Source organism: Salvelinus alpinus, chromosome 5, assembly GCF_045679555.1.
Source record: "Salvelinus alpinus chromosome 5, SLU_Salpinus.1, whole genome shotgun sequence".
Taxonomy (NCBI): Eukaryota; Metazoa; Chordata; class Actinopteri; order Salmoniformes; family Salmonidae; genus Salvelinus; species Salvelinus alpinus.
The window spans coordinates 80,507,345-80,523,166 of NC_092090.1; the positions used below are offsets into that span (position 1 = coordinate 80,507,345).

Here is a 15,822-nt window from a genome sequence, read left to right on the forward strand (position 1 = left end):
TTTATATCTCAGTTGTTGAATCTTGTTATGTTCATACAAATATTTACACATGTTAAGTTTGCTGAAAATAAACACAGTTGACAGTGAGAGGACATTTCTTTTTTTGCTGAGTTTATCAATGAGTTAAGAAAGCTGCAAACAAACATGGTCTCTTTTTGTTTTCTTGAATAAGGCAGCTCCAAAATGCAGGTGATTCAGCCTAGCTCAGTGCTTTCTGTGGTGGTGGGGCAAGCCAGCAGAAAATACGGAGTGTTGCGCCGTGATTGGCTCAGTGTTCTGTCACTCATGGGGAAACTACGTCACCGTGAAGTGTAAGGGGAGACTTCAAACATTCTAGCCCTTTGGCTGCTGACTTTAGAAGTGCCCATCCAAGAAGACTCAAGGTCATTGGCCACAGATAAAATGACGTCAAATCACGTTACATGTACAGTAGCTTTGATTTGGACTGATCATGTCAACATCATACTTTCAAAATCTTAGCTAGCAGTAATCATCATGAATCAAGTTGACAATCTACTGGTAAATCCTTTTTAATCCTTGTCACATGAAGATAAATAATGAAGAGAAATTATAGATACAACTTATCAGTGCTCATTGGACATAAACATTACACAACAAGTTAGAAATCTCAAATTTAAAAAATGAGTTGTTTTGAAGTCCAAAAATGTATTGTATTCTGCTGCATAAATGATGTAATATGCCAGGGAGATATGTATACTCAGTGGCGTGCCGTGGGCCTGGGGCCTAGGCCTTCAGTGAGGTACTACACAGTCCCACCCGAATTAATCCACCTCTTATTATCATCAATTATGCCATGGCTCTAGACACTATACATTTAGACAGAAACGCAGTATAACCAGGCGTTGCGTCACCTTGAAATTGACAAATTGAAATTTTTGGGTAAACAGTGTTTAACAGACAACTCAAGTTTGCAAAGCCAGTGTGGCTCCAAACACCAAATCGATCACTTGCAAATAATAGGCATTCCCAGCAGTACAGTTTGCAGTGCTTCTCGGAGCCTTTGAGCCATTGACAGCGCTCGTAGTTGAAACTTTGAAAGTGGCGAGCGAACGAACCCCTTTCCCGCCTGTGACAGGCTTTGTGGCGTCGGGCGACCTCTCCTTACAATGCCTAACTTTTCTTGAAAAGTTCGTCTTGAGAATGGCGTTATAATTATATCCTCGACGAAATCGATATCTTCTCCTCCTTCCGCCATTGTGGGTTCAAAAAACAGCTTAGTAGAGTTTCCTAGATCTGCATAGACCTGCCCATAGGACCTGCCTCTCAATATTGGTAATCCAATCAAAAGACGTGGACGCCCTAGGCCTGCTAGCTGGCTCCTGTGTAACACTGGAGCCAGCCAGCAGGCGTACAATAGCCAACTCTAAAGCTGATTGGTTGACACAAAATTTTAATTTCCATTCACTTTAAGCTACAAGCGCCCGCACTGTTGATTCTGAAGGCCTGAGAGCAGATTTTAGACCCCTGGCAACACATGATGGCTGAATATGATTGGATAAAATATCTAACATAAAGACCAGCCCTCCAAATCTCAACCTGGGGCTGGAAGCAGTGCAACCAAGAGGAAAGCTATGAAATGAAGTACAGTATAACTCTTACTCTGGGGAATAATTTAATACATATTTGTGGGAAAATATATTTAAAAAAAAATTATATTCTGATGATGTTTAGGCCAGCAGAGAAGGCCTTGCAGGCCCTGACGGCCCACCACTGTGTATACTGTAGCTAAGAAAGTAATAACGTTACTTAGTGTATGTTGTTTAGTAAGTTGTTAGTAGCCCATGTGCCTCACGCCAGTAATTTGGTCCCTTTTCCTCTCTTAATTAGCCTATTGCCTGTTTTTAGAGAAATGTAATCATCAAATATTGTAAGAGCTTTCATTGTCTGCTTATATGCCCCGTTATTTATCTTATGGTTCTGACTTGGTGTACAGGGAAAATACTGTAAGAATGGCCCATGTTCTGAATTCTGTCGCTGCACATTTCAAAAGTGCGGATCCATATATTGACAACGTCCGTCCTAGCTCGCTCATTCATGTCTTTATCGAAATTACGGATTGCCTTTTATCCGTTTGTCATCCCCTTATGCCATAGTTTGTACATTTCAAATGTCAGTAGAAACCACATTTGTTTAAGTAAGTCAGTCATATCAGCTATGTTTTTTTTTAAAGGCAGTAAATGAGGCTGAATGAACTGTTTCGCTGCTAGACAAGGCTCCCCTGATAGCCAGGTGTAGCAGTAGTAAGGTGTTGGGACTGCTGTTGGGACTCTGCTGTTGAGACAGCTCTATGTAGGCCAGTTTGTGGGAACCGTTTGTCACTGTTATAGTGCAATTAATGTATTGTTTAGTGTTGTGTTGTTTTGTGGCTTTGCTGGCATGCATCCCACCTTTAATTTTTTTTTTGCCCCACGTAGATTTACATGCTAAAATCTACACTGCAACTGACCCTAGCTCATTTCGCAAATCTAACTCATCTGAGTAGAGGCATAATAAAACTACTGTACATCGACTACAATGGATCCATAGAAACGGTATGTACTATTGTATGCACATAAGAACTGGAGAAGATGTGAAATTACATTATCATCAAGTCAACAATATTTTCAAAATTACATTTATTGGACATGGCAAAAAAGATTTGTTCAATATAAAAAAGAATTGAAATAGGTTACATGTATGCAGACAGTCAACAAAATGATAACACAATTCCCTTCTCCAGTTAGCTCCAATTCATTGTCATCTAAGATAATGGATCTTCCGCAATCTTTTTTAGTTTTAAAATTTAAAAATATATATTTTTAATTGTATCTTTACATTTTACATTACATTTAAGTCATTTAGCTGACGCTCTTATCCAGAGCGACTTACAAATTGGAAAGTTCATACATATTCATCCTGGTCCCCCCGTGGGGAATGAACCCACAACCCTGGCGTTGCAAGCGCCATGCTCTACCAACTGAGCCACACGGGACCACATTTAACTAGGCAAGTCAGTTAAGAACAAATTCTTATTTACAATGACGGCCTTCACCAGCCAAACCCGAACAACGCTGGGCCAATTGTGCACCACCCTATGGGACTCCCAATCACGGTCGATTGTGATACAGCCTGGATTCAAACCAGAGTCTGTAGTGACGCCTCTAGCACTGAGATGCAACGCCTTAGACCGCTGCGCCACTTGGGAGCCCTCTTCATCATTCATGGTCTCTAGACAGTGGGATGGATAGACACAATATCTATAGGCGAGGATAATGATCAAGTTGAAAATGTTAACCTTAATGCAGAATGGAAGATTAGATAAATACACCAGTACAAATGCATGATACAGCTGCTACATGATGAGGACCAGTCTCTGATGGAGCTTTCTATGTAGAACACTGCTTTCTAGAACACTGACTCTCCCTCTTCCCTAAATCTATGTGTTAGGGCTGGACTGGGGAGAAGTAGTTCTACTGGGTCTCATGCCAGTGTACTCTCCATCTTGGCTGGAGTATTCCTCTCTGATTCTCCACACACTACAACTGGGTATGACAGGGAGGCTTTCTCTGGGTGGGGCCCCAAATCTCCAGGTGATATACTGATTGTAGGCGCAGTGGCGCAGGGCGTTGGTCCCCTGCTCCCCCTCGGTCAGCTCACAAAGAGGCTCCCTGTACAGCAACACTGCCTCCAACAAGGGCCGACTCAGCACCAGCTGTTCAAACAGGGAGGAGGTGGTGATGCAGCGACCTCTGCTCATCCTGCAGCACAGCTGCTCCTGGGGATGGGTGGAGGGGAGGCAGCAGCCACACAGACACCAGGCTGGACGGCTGGGCCGAGTGAGAGCCTGGGGCAGCTTGTCTATGATGTGCCCTTTCTGCAATACACCAGCCATGGCACTCATGTGCTTTATGTCGTCCTGACAACAAGAGTGCAATACATACATATTACAGTAGTCATATGTACTTATATACAATAGTTTACCTTACTCAGTAACTGTGTAAAAGACAAGAGAAGGGTAACATAAAGTGAGGTTAAAAGTGAGTATCTACTGTATCAGGGGGTGAGAATGGCACTACATTTGGGAAAACACAATTATGCTAACCTTGAATGGGTGAACGGACATGGGCTTCACTTGTTGTAAACTTTTCCTATGTGATCTTTTCACCACTCTTATATGGTTCTCGTCCACAAACGAGACACAAAGAATGCACTGGAACACAGAAGAAGAATAGTGCCATTGTTCAGCGTCTCACCACATATTTACATCCAACATTCAGTCAATGGGAATGCAAATGTTGCTGTGGATTTGAGGGCATGTATAATCCCCAGTGGGGAATGCCATCCCACTCCTACCTGTTGTCTGTCCTGAACAGATTCAACCTTTTTCTCTGAGTAGTTCTGCCTGGCTTCTTTAGAGAAGCAGCTGGTCCCAATGAGCCAGTCAATGAATAAAGTGGTCTGGGGAAAGTCACAGTCAATGTAGGCTTCTTTGCCTGTTAAAATGTTGAATTAAAAAAAAAAGTTGAATAAAAACATCTGAATAAAGCTCACCAGTGCATAATAGGATAGAGTTGATCCAATATAGATGATCAGTTGGATTATGCTGAATTTTCCTGCCTTTAAAAGAACACACATGATAAATGACCATTTGTATTATTCTGATTCATGCACTGATTAGAATAATATATGCTCATTCGTAAGATTACCATCATCATTATTGCAGGTTTGAATGATAAGACTTAATAAGTCATACAAACCTTTCCGAATACCATGACATCAAACCTGATCCCAAACGCTTTAAACAGGGTTCTCTCCCCAACACCTTTCTCTGTCTGATATCTAGCAAACCTGCCAACACATGTAGTTATAAAACTGTAAAAAACTATGTTACACTGTAATATCTGGATGCACCAATATCTACAATTACAAATGCCTATTCCAGTATAGATTGACAGTTTTCCATAATCTCATTTGAAATGGGTCAACTGGCCATGTATGGTCTATGACATTCGGCCTAAAGAACAAGGCCAGTCACATTTACCTGAAGTTGAGACCAGGGTACAGAGTTCTGTTGCTCTCCTTCTCATCCAGCCGGCGGAAGGAGTATTTGGGCAGACAGTTCCGCAAGAACCCGTCCAGATTACAATCCCACTTAATTTGGATCCCAATGACGCCACCCTTTGGTGAGAGAGCATGGTGGAGATGATCCACTCAACTTGTTGTACGTCAACCTTACCTGACAATCATGTAAACCCTCTCACATCTGAAGTAATTAAGGGGATTTCATTCTGTAATTCATTAAGTAATCAAATATGTTCAACTTTATGAATTGCCAGTATGTGCAATGCCAAAATAGATGCAGACATCAGTGACATACATACGTAATTGAGAGTCATAGAGTAAGTTTGTGGTTATTTGAGAAATTTCCTCTAACAGAGCAGCCCACCTCAACTGCCATCTCTGAGAAGTTCTCTCTGGCCTCCTGCACAATGTCCCCGAGGCGGAAGATGGGGCACCAGGGGTCGGTACGCCTGTTAAATTGGCAGTGCTTCAGGTAGCTGTCCGTCATCTCAGGGAGGATGTTCCTTCTGTGAGACAAACACACATTAGTAAGATCAGCTGAATGTAAAGACGGTGCTCGTTTTCCATCTGTTTATGAATTCATGTAATTCTGTTTTTTGTGATTATGACCCTTTGAGTATGTAAAGGTGGGGTGGTGAAGGTTACTCTGAATATAATATATATAATATACTTAACTGTGGTGTGCAAGCTAAAAATAAAAATCTATTCACATTGAATTGGGCAGTCTCACCTAATGAAGTTAAAGTTTGGGAATCTTATGTTGTTCTTGATGAGGACTGTGAAGTTCTCAGCTGATGCCAAGAGAGCAGGCCTAGATGTCAGAGCAGTCATCAATTGCACTATTGAAGCATAGTTGTGAAAAAAATATGTTTTTACAGCTGACGGTTTAGGGCTCTATTCAGTCTTTAAAGCTGAAGCGTTACAGATTCCGTGATAGAAATGTAAAGGTGATTTCAGGTTGAGCCGACATGCAGCGTGTACCGTGAATGCAGTCTCCGCTAAAACGGGAACATTGCATTTTAATTTAAATCACGCTACAAAGCTGAACTTCCACAATTGAATAGAGCCATTCATTTTCATTCCAAAGTTGTTGTGAAACTACTTTGAAACAATGTTCCTCATCATATTTGACTATACACTCATGCAGCGGTAATGTGGTGAGCTTCCTCCACATTAGAGGAACTAAAGTATAAATATAGCTGTCAGGCAGTGGTCTATGTAGAAGTGAAGATAACTTGATTTACTGAGTAATTAACCTCTGCAGAGACTGCAAGTAAAATCACACTGAATATGATGAGAGGGGGAAGGCAGGCACACATACTGATAATGAGAATACAAATCATAGTGAGCTTATTTACTTGGGGGGCGTTTTCTTGGTCTCTATGGGGCACCATGTAGACACCTCACATGTTTTCTGTGTTACATCAAACTTCACACATGCACCTGTCTGAACCCCTGAAAGGAAAGCAAAATGTGAAATTTAGAATGAGTTCAATTTGAACTATTATATGGTTCACATGACAAATAATAACAAAAATTGTCCTAGCTGTTCTATTATCATGTGTCTACATGTTTACTACTACTGTGTAACCCTTACATAACCTTACAGATACAGAATGTATCTGCCTACAGTAAAGACAGAGAGAACAGAGCAGACCATCTGAAACCTCAACACATCAGGGACAAATTCCTCCCCTCCTTGCAAGAACTCAGGGTCTAACCAGATAGAGATGACACAAACAGAGGAGAATGATCAGGAGAAAAGTTGTAGACAGCTGTAGTTGTACCGTGGCTGTTCTGATCCCAGAACCCCTTCACACAGTCCTTGTCTGTCCAACACACTTTTCCGTAAGGAGGGACCTGTAATACACAGACTCCTGGGAGATGAGTTGGTTCTAGTCATCAAGTAGTGTGGTTAATAGAAGTGATATCAGACATTATCATTTACAGGAATTGGGTAGGGACGTCCTACTGGCACTCTACCTCAGGGCATTTTCCTTGCCTTTGATTTTTTGTAACAATGACATTGGTCACCACGAAAAATGAATTCTTTCCCTTAAACAGAAAGTCCAACAAATGTATAGAAAGTCAGAACCAATGTACAAATATATGCATGTATTATACAAATCTAATATGTGTATAATATACAACAATAAAACAACAATGTTTGTAAAACACACACGTATGAACGCACACACACACCTGTGATGGCCCACTGTAATCTACAACATCCCATACTATATCACCAACATCTGGCAAGCTGGTCATGGCCACTCCCTTGACCTTAGCAGTAACAGAGCTGACCACATAGTCGTGTTCTTGGTACTCCTTGTTCCAGAACATTACAATGCTACAATGTAAAACAGTATTTTATTATAGAATGTTGCAAATTGGAGTAAATTACTTGTATGTGTCCCTGATGGATTTGAAATACTATTGGTATGGCTAGAAAAGTTGGATGGTAAATAAATAAATAAAAATAGTAAATACAATTGATAAAAGTAATACATCATTATTTTAGAATGTATTCACTATCTATAATAACATTCATTTTGAAATATTATTGGTATGGCTAGAAGATGGATGGTAAACACATTAAAATAAATAGTTAATACAATTGATAAAAGTAATACATCATTATTTCAGAATGTATTCGTTATCTATAATAACGTTCATACTTTATTTTCATGCACACATTCTTGATCAAGGTCCGTGGGCGTTCCTTGTCTACTACCGTTATTACCGCAAACTGAATCATTCTGCAGAATACTCACCAGATGAACATCAGTATGACACCGTTAAATGTCCATTTCAGCGATCCCAGCCTTACACTTTGTATTCGGACCAGTTTATGTGTTTCATATTCACATAGATTTAGCCGTTTACAAGGCATTTTGGAAATTGTCAGAGAGAGTGAATCTCTTTCTTCTGACTCATACTGGTTCTTCTCCTTCCTGTGTGGGTCAGTGATCACATGTACATCTGCTTGGAGCTGTTTCAGTTCCATTGACCAAACAATATTCTAAGTCTGTGAAATTCAAGACTGGTCCAGTCGTCGTTGTTGTATAGCATTATGCATGTATCCCTGTTGTGCAGCCAAAGCTGGAACAAAGTAGCGTTTGTCTATTGTTTTATGTTATTTGCTACTTTGAAATTATTTGATCATTTATTACATGAAAATTACACGAATGCATTCATATGAATTAAAGACTAACATATGAAGTAGGCCTACCATGGGGTATACCGATAAATTAGATCAAATGAAGATTTCTGTCACTATCAGTATTTGCAAATCAAAGGGTCACATATCCCTATGAAGGAAGTCATTGTATCTGGGCATGGCTGTATCCTGACCACTTAACTTGATTGTGAAGATGTGCACTGCATCCTAGTCCAGATATGATATAGGCTACAGTAGGCTTGATGTTTTTTTATGCAGTATGAGTGACAGTTTCTTTGGGGGGAAAGTTGTGCCAAACAAGTTTCCTGATTTGGTGCCCAATCAAGAAATCATTTAAAACTCTAGATAGCAGTAAATAATTAGTATGGAACGGAAATGGATGTATTTGGCCACCACAGGAGCTTGAAAAGGAGGACTATATAATTGTGTCACATACTAGCTTTAGTTTCACAGTAGTTAAATATATTTCGTTTTTGTTATTGTGTGACATTAAAATTGCTTGTGCAATTATGCCTGAGAAAAATCCAAAATCTGGAGAAAAGAGACTATGGGCTCAAAACCATTTACATTGTGAATTACATAACATTGAAACAGGATGAAAAGCACAGAACTTCATTTTGAATAAGCTAACTTGTACAAATGAAATACATAATGGATTTGAATAAGGAAATACATCCAGCCTCATCAGGCAAAGGAAAATAAAATACATATCATTTCCATGGTTTAAAAATGTAAAACCAGCCCCAGAAGATGCTTGTAAGTAAATGAGTGTCTGGTCTGTAAACAAAAGCCATGGCACGATGGACAGTGGCAAGGCAGACAGTTAGTAACATGTCATGTTTATCCTCAGTAGGGACAATGAGAGTGGTTGAGATGATACAAGTATTGACTATCTTGCATCCCTACTCCTTCCCTCCATCTTCAATTTAATCTGTGTCTGGTTACAGTATTACAAATCCAGTAATAGTCTACATTCTAGTCGATGTATACTTCATGCATGCTTTTCATAAAAGCAAAATGGTCATGAATAACGTGACTTGTCTTCCTCATGGCTAATTTGTGTTTTCAAATTCTGCTGTGGAATGGCCATGCCCTACCATCAATCAACATTGTCCCTCATTTACATTATCTCAGAGAGTCATTACTCACAGAAACAGATTTGCATAGGAATACTCATTTTCTCTATAAAATGGTATGTGAATAATACTCAGCTTCATAACAAAGAGGAATTCTGCCAAATCGTTCTCCTCTGGTTATAACTATGGGTTTTGGACAACATGAAGTCCAGCTGTATGGTATAGCTGTCCTGGTCGTTATTGGAGTGCTATGGAACACATTCAACTTGATAACAACCATGTTCCAGCAGTGGAAGGCTGGTGGTGTCCAGACTGTGGGACTGATCATCTCCACTATCTCCCTGGGCAATGTTTTCCTGCACCTCTCCACCTTTGGCATCGTAGTCACTATGTGGCGTGGGGTGTTGTGTTGGGATGATCTACCCATGTTCTTCTGTGCCATGTTGTATGTGTGGCTGAGCAGCAGCTGTTTGAGCTTCTGGTCCATCGCCTGGCTGAGTGTCCTCTATTGTGTGAAGGTGGTCAACTTCACCTCTGAGCTGTTCGCTAAGATCAAGACAAACATCTCACCCATCATCAACGTGGCTCTTGCAGTGACCTTCCTGAACTCCTGTGTGATGTTTTCCCCCTTCTTCTCCCTTAATTACCGTAACGAGTCATACGTAACACCTGTGACAAAGAACACCACCTGCGTGATTAAGACACCTCTATTCCCCACTTGGATCAACATGAACCTTTATGTGCTAGTCTTCATCTGCTACCTGGCTCCGTTACCTGTGATGGTGATGGTTCCCTCCTCCATCAGACTGGTGGTCCATCTCTGCAAACACACACTGGGGATGAGAAAGAACAAGACCGATGTTCAGAGTGCTGACTCCTACCTGCTGGTGTGCAAGCTTACTGTGGCCCTGGTGGGCGTCTACATAACCACTCTGACCACCATCTCCTTGTTCTATCTCTCTAAACTATATGGCTCTGACATTAGCATTAACTCACTCCTGCTGGGTTACTCCTTCTATTGCATAGCATCAGGCGTTCTCTTGACTATCTCCAATAAGAACCTGAGGGAGAAACTCTGGGCTCTTTTCTGTGGTACCAAGGCATCAAATGCATCAAGCAAAAGCCTGAGTGGAGAAACTGGGGCAGCTTGATATGCTTTTGAGTTTTAATACATTGTCTCCTTTTCAGTTCTTCAGGACAGTGTATTATGTCACAATATACTTAATGTTTGTCATTGACAGATATTACAAGCAAGTGCTAATTATTTTATTGTAAAATCCCTTTTTGCTACTGCTGTTGTTGGCTTTTTATGCTTAGGTGTACTGGGTTTCATAGTATTTTACTTTTAAGTAGCGGTGCATGTATTGGCTTTATTTGTCTTTTTATATTTGTTATGTATTTTTGTAATGATGATTTGCACAAATTAAGGAGTGTGGCTTTATGTACAGTGCCTAGTGAAAGTCTACACTATTTCAATGTCAGTTAAATTTTTCAGAGGGACAATTATACAAATGTTAATGCCAAAGACACACCAGCATTGTGCTGAGTGTTCCTGAGTTGACCAGTAGCAGTCCTGACTTGAATCTGTTTGAAAATCAGAGGCAAGGTTTGATTATGGCTGTCCATCAATGATTCCCAACCAAATTTACTGAGCTGGAGCAATTTTAACAAAAACAATGGATAGAGTTGTGCAGTTGTGCAGATTTGGTAGAATCTTATTCAAAATTATTCACAGCTGTAATTTCTGCCAAAGGCGCTTCCACCAAGTATTAACTCTGGAGTGTGAAGACATGTGCAATCTTATGCAAGACATCTTTCTTTAATATTTTTTATTAACTAAGAACATTTTCTATAAATGTCACTTTGTTAATGTGAAGCAGGTTGGGTAGATAAGCAGGGGAAAAATCCACTAAAATCCAATTATTTCCTTTTTTAGATTTACATAATTTTATTAAGGCAGCAAAAGGTGAAAACTGTGCAAGGAATGTGTAGACTTTCACTAGGCACTGTAAATGAAATGTGAAGAGTTTGAAGAATGTTCTTTCAGGTTTTGGACTTTTGCATATCTCATCAAATAGTACTTTACATTCTATTGTTAATTGGGCGTTTTATTTTTAGAACTAAACCTTTTTAGAAAAATGGGAAGAGTTTAAACAATTTTCTTTCAGGTTTTGGACTGCAGAACCTTTGCATCTCTCACCAAATAGTACTTTACATTCTATTGTTTAATTGTTTTAAAGAATTAAAAATCATTTGAAAAAATTGGAAAAAGACACATTTAGATTTTATTTGATTTATTATCAAGAAATTAAGGGTTTATTCTAATAACAGCTTGGTCTCATAGACTAGACATAACATAGTAAATGTAAATCCGGGACTCTCAAATTAGTATGATATGTTATATTTGGTATGGTAACATAAGACAGATGGTTACTTAAGGCAAAAAGTAGGGTGGTTAGTCAGAGTGGCTGGATGGGCGTATAACGGGAACGTCTAGCAACCCAAAGGTTGTGTGTTCTGAATCTCATCACGGACAACTTTAGCATTTTAGATAATTAGCAACTTTGCAACAACTTACTACTTTTTAGCTACTTTGCAACTACTTAGCATGTTAGCTAACCCTTCCCTTAACCCTTACCTTAACCCCTAGCCTAGTTAACGTTAGCCACCTAGCTAACGTTAGCCGCAACAAATTGGAATTCGTAACATATCATACGATTTGCAAATTTGTAACATATTGTATGAATTGCAATCCGTAACATATCATGCGAATTGTAATTTGTAACATATCACACAAAATGGTTGATGGAGTTCCACAAATTAATACATAAAATACGAAATATAACATATCATACTAATTGGAGTATCGGATGTGCGTTTACTATGTTACGTCTAAACTTGAGTTCAGGTTGCTAATAAAAAATATTAAGACAAAAATTAAAAGCATTGTCACACAATACTTGGTGGTCAAAATGTTCTCATCATGAGTTAGTTGAACATCTTCTGTATCTTTGGCTTGAGAAATTCCAGCATTCCATTGTTCTCAAAGGTTTGAGGCAGGCTGGCCACATCCATGATGGTCTTGTGAGCTTCGTCAAAGAGAGCCTCGCCAAGCTCCATTTTTACCCTGTCTCTCCAGGCACCGAGAATGGGCCTGTTCTCAAACAAATCCAGACCAGTGCCAACCGGCTGAAAAACATGCACACACAGGAAAACCCATATCATTTCAGGGAAAGTACAGCGCAAATCTGCAACCAAAGACATCGGGAGGGACATTTACAACAGTTAGTGAGAGAATCCCTCACACAATAGCTTCAAAATCATGCACAACTCACTCTTCCCTACCCTTTCACATTTTTACAAATTTAATGTTACCTGCATGATCTCTACTATTGCCACCAGGTCTGCTAGTGAGATCTTTTCCCCAATGATGAAGGGTCTGTCGTCCAGGAACTTCTCCTCAAACACCTTCAGAGACAGTGTCAGGTCCTCCATAGCGGAGTCCATTTTCTCCTTAGGGACGTCTGAACCAGTTATGATGGGAACTATTGCCTAAAAATATGTAAATATTTTTTACATTTCATTTACATTACATTTACGTGTCTATACCCATACTTATTCAATATGATTTAAAGGTAGACTGAGCAAAATGAACTTGCCACAAGCAGCACCGGAGATATTGAAATTAGCAAGTTGCAACACTGTTCACAGTGTGGTAGTCAGGGTACCAAAACAACAAAGAAGTTGAGCCTCGCGCTTCAATGCTCTTAGTTATTCCAGAAATTGACCCACTATGCTGTTAACTTTATGCACCTGAGTCATGTCGCTGAGTCTACATTTAATAAATAATCCAGTGATAAAATGTCTATTCACCAATGCCATAGACTTAAATGTTCGACGCTAATGATTTCCTTTATTTATTTATAGTTATTACGTAAGAAATTATTTGTGTACAAATGGTTCAATAACCAGCCAAGGGCCACACTTAGAAAAAAAGCTTCCAAAAGGGTTCTTGGGCTGTCCTCATAGGAGAACCCTTTTTGGTTCTAGGTAGAACCCTCTGTGGAATGGAACCAAACCTGAAACCAAAAAGGTTCTACCTGGAACCAAAAATGGGTCTTCAAAGGGTCCTCCTATGGGGACAGCCTAAGAACCCTTTTAGGTTCTAGGTAGCACCTTTTTTTCTAAGTGCAGTTCCACTTACAGGACATATTGGATGTTTATATCTTACCCTGAACCAGAACACCTTTGAGCCATGGGCTCTCATGGCTGCGTGTTGCCAGGACAGGTACTCGTTGACCCGGGCTCGCTTTTGCAGGTCTGCTGGGTACCAGTGGTCTGAATCTGAGGTGCCAAATTTTTCAGCCAGGTACTTCAGGATGGCAACACTAAAAATAAGGAGAGATATACAATTAATTTAAGGAACTCCCTAGAAACCTAAGTAGAGTCGACATGTAACCGACTAGGCAGATGTCAATTCAACGTCTATTCCACGTTGGTTCAAAGTAATTTCATTGAAATGTTGATTCAACCAGTGTGTGCCCAGTGGGAAGTCTCTCTGTGTAGATTACTGTAGGCTACTTTACCTCTCTGTGAGAATGAAGTCTCCATCTCTCATGACCGGAACCTTTCTCACCACACTGATCTTACCAAAGTCTTCCCCATACTGCTGGCCTGAGGAGCAAAACAATTGTGACACTGATTTATCCAATATTACTTTTAAGAAAATATAGTTATTTTGTTGTTATAATGAATTTACACATATAGCATGATGATTATCTATGGTGAAAAAACGTTTCCATATACAGTATGTCTTTCATGTTTCATGACTTCTATCTAGTTATTGGGTCCAGTTAGATATTACCTTCTGAATAAACAAACAAGGTCATTATGTAACAAGTTCAAAGTTTGCAATTGGTTGTTTTCACCTAGAAGTTTATGGCCTACATATATACATATAAAATCTAACTTTCATTGTCATAATAGGCTAGGCTACTTCCTAACTGTATTTGCAGTAGGCCCATATTTACTAAAATGGTTGGGTGCTTGCTTCAAAATAATCCATTTTTTGATTTACCTCGAATAGAATTTCACTATATTTGAACATATTTTATACACACCAAAACTCTGTTGTGTAGAAGTCGTCAACATAAATCCTATACATTCAAAACGTTATAAATCACATTCCAAATATCTCGCAGTAGCCTACCTGTAGCCAGATCGACAAACTTGAAATCAAACGGAATGTTTGTTTTCTTTGCAAAAATGAACACAGAGCGACATGGCTGAGAGTGCAGATCAAGATACAATTCCAACGGCATTTTCACAGATGTAGAAGGGATGTTATGTGCCGAATCTCTTCCCAGCACCCGCTATCCTTTATGTTGGTATGGAGCCCCTCCCATATAGTCAAATGATTATAAAGGGTTCCGACAGTTCAATGTAGTGTCTGCTTCTGGTTGTCGGGGTCAGGCGTTGGCAACATTTTGTAAATGTTTATCCAGACAAAATAACTGAGCCATAAGGCGACTCTGTGCAATGGACCATGCTATGGTTCAGTTATTATTTGCATATAGACTGTTTTATTATAATGTAATATAATGAGCAATGTCTCAGACAGTTATTGTTTGCGAGTCTGGATCATTTCATGAACAAATTTTTGGGCATTCACTAGGTGCAATTTACAAATATTTTTTTTTACCAAAGTTGATGACCAGTGGTACAGCTGAACCAGTAGTGCAGTTGATAACTAGCGTTATCAATTTCACCACAGTATTGATCATGTTATAAGTAGGTCAAGTATTTTGTTTACTAAGATAATGGGCCTTTAAGACAAATTTGGGAGGAAGACATTAAGTCCAGAGACTCTATCACCCAGGGACATCACACACCCCAAAAATTTGAGGGGTCACAAATTACATGTGGATGTCCTTTTGCATTAAAAAAAAATCCGAAACAGCTTTTTCCTACAATCTAGAGCCATAATTGTTATGCTTAATTCTATGTAAAAAAAAATATATATATTTATATGTATATTTTTCTGCATAGCTAAGCATACCTCTTGAGCTGTCTGTATTTTTTAAAGACACTAAATATGCTTTTCTGCATCAATGCTAAAATCTGGGTAAAAGATTGAAAGGAATGTGAGTCTTATTCAGTACATTTAGTTATTGCATGCTTTTCTCAAGTCTACCAACCTTGCCAGCAGGTATGCCAGCTAAGATAGTTAGACAAGCTAACTACTCTAACTGTATAGGCTGAAATGGCTTCTTGGTAGTTAGTTATGAGGTTGGGAGATTGGGAACCTATCTGGGCTAGCTAAAGCCTACTTCATAAAATTCCTAGATGGCTAGTGGTATTACAGAGAAACAACAACAACAAAAAATTATGTAAAATTATTATTATTTGAAACAGGACAAATCTTAACCAAAACCGCTATGGGCATGACGCCTCTGCTCTCAGCCCCCAGAGACAAGGGCCTAG

At 39.4% G+C, this 15,822-nt stretch overlaps 3 protein-coding genes across 4 annotated transcripts; 1 reads left to right on the forward strand and 2 right to left on the reverse strand.

Annotated features, from left to right (window-relative positions):
- Window positions 1-2,619: 2,619 nt before the first annotated feature.
- LOC139576932 (P2X purinoceptor 4-like) lies at window positions 2,620-10,230 on the reverse strand. Of its 2 annotated transcripts, XM_071403544.1 has the most exons (14): window positions 10,114-10,230; window positions 7,857-10,008; window positions 7,285-7,432; window positions 7,066-7,137; window positions 6,870-6,942; window positions 6,441-6,537; window positions 5,813-5,893; window positions 5,447-5,588; window positions 5,042-5,178; window positions 4,758-4,848; window positions 4,552-4,617; window positions 4,354-4,458; window positions 4,103-4,210; window positions 2,620-3,916 (listed from the first exon to the last, which is right to left on the reverse strand). In XM_071403544.1, exons 2-14 carry the CDS (start codon window positions 8,087-8,089, stop codon window positions 3,437-3,439), a joined length of 1,833 nt encoding a protein of 610 aa, XP_071259645.1. In that variant the 5' UTR covers window positions 8,090-10,008; window positions 10,114-10,230; the 3' UTR covers window positions 2,620-3,436. The 2 variants fall into 2 exon arrangements, with proteins under 2 accessions (XP_071259645.1, XP_071259646.1); XM_071403545.1 differs by lacking the exon at window positions 5,813-5,893.
- On the forward strand, window positions 9,525-10,490 carry LOC139575349 (taste receptor type 2 member 40-like). Its single transcript, XM_071400270.1, has one exon. The coding sequence runs from the start codon at window positions 9,525-9,527 to the stop codon at window positions 10,488-10,490; it is 966 nt and encodes a 321-aa protein (XP_071256371.1).
- A 1,126-nt stretch (window positions 10,491-11,616) lies between these two features.
- On the reverse strand, window positions 11,617-14,856 carry gstt1a (glutathione S-transferase theta 1a). Its single transcript, XM_071403546.1, has 5 exons — window positions 14,549-14,856; window positions 13,926-14,013; window positions 13,571-13,727; window positions 12,715-12,891; window positions 11,617-12,528 (listed from the first exon to the last, which is right to left on the reverse strand). Exons 1-5 carry the CDS (start codon window positions 14,658-14,660, stop codon window positions 12,328-12,330), a joined length of 735 nt encoding a protein of 244 aa, XP_071259647.1. The 5' UTR covers window positions 14,661-14,856; the 3' UTR covers window positions 11,617-12,327.
- Window positions 14,857-15,822: the final 966 nt, after the last annotated feature.

What these genes read in the sequence shown, in the direction of transcription:
- LOC139576932 (XM_071403544.1), bottom strand. Translation starts at nt 8,089, where the DNA reads ATGGAACTGAAACAGCTCCAAGCAGATGTACATGTGATCACTGACCCA. An exon ending in GGCAAGGAAAATGCCCTGAG is followed by an intron (nt 6,943 to 7,065) that starts GTAGAGTGCCAG and finishes TGTGTATTACAG; the next exon opens with GTCCCTCCTTACGGAAAAGT. An exon ending in CTCTATCCTATTATGCACTG is followed by an intron (nt 4,459 to 4,551) that starts GTGAGCTTTATT and finishes GACTTTCCCCAG; the next exon opens with ACCACTTTATTCATTGACTG.
- LOC139575349 (XM_071400270.1), top strand. Translation starts at nt 9,525, where the DNA reads ATGGGTTTTGGACAACATGAAGTCCAGCTGTATGGTATAGCTGTCCTG.
- gstt1a (XM_071403546.1), bottom strand. Translation starts at nt 14,660, where the DNA reads ATGCCGTTGGAATTGTATCTTGATCTGCACTCTCAGCCATGTCGCTCT. An exon ending in GACTTCATTCTCACAGAGAG is followed by an intron (nt 13,728 to 13,925) that starts GTAAAGTAGCCT and finishes CCTTATTTTTAG; the next exon opens with TGTTGCCATCCTGAAGTACC. An exon ending in CAAAGGTGTTCTGGTTCAGG is followed by an intron (nt 12,892 to 13,570) that starts GTAAGATATAAA and finishes ACATATTTTTAG; the next exon opens with GCAATAGTTCCCATCATAAC.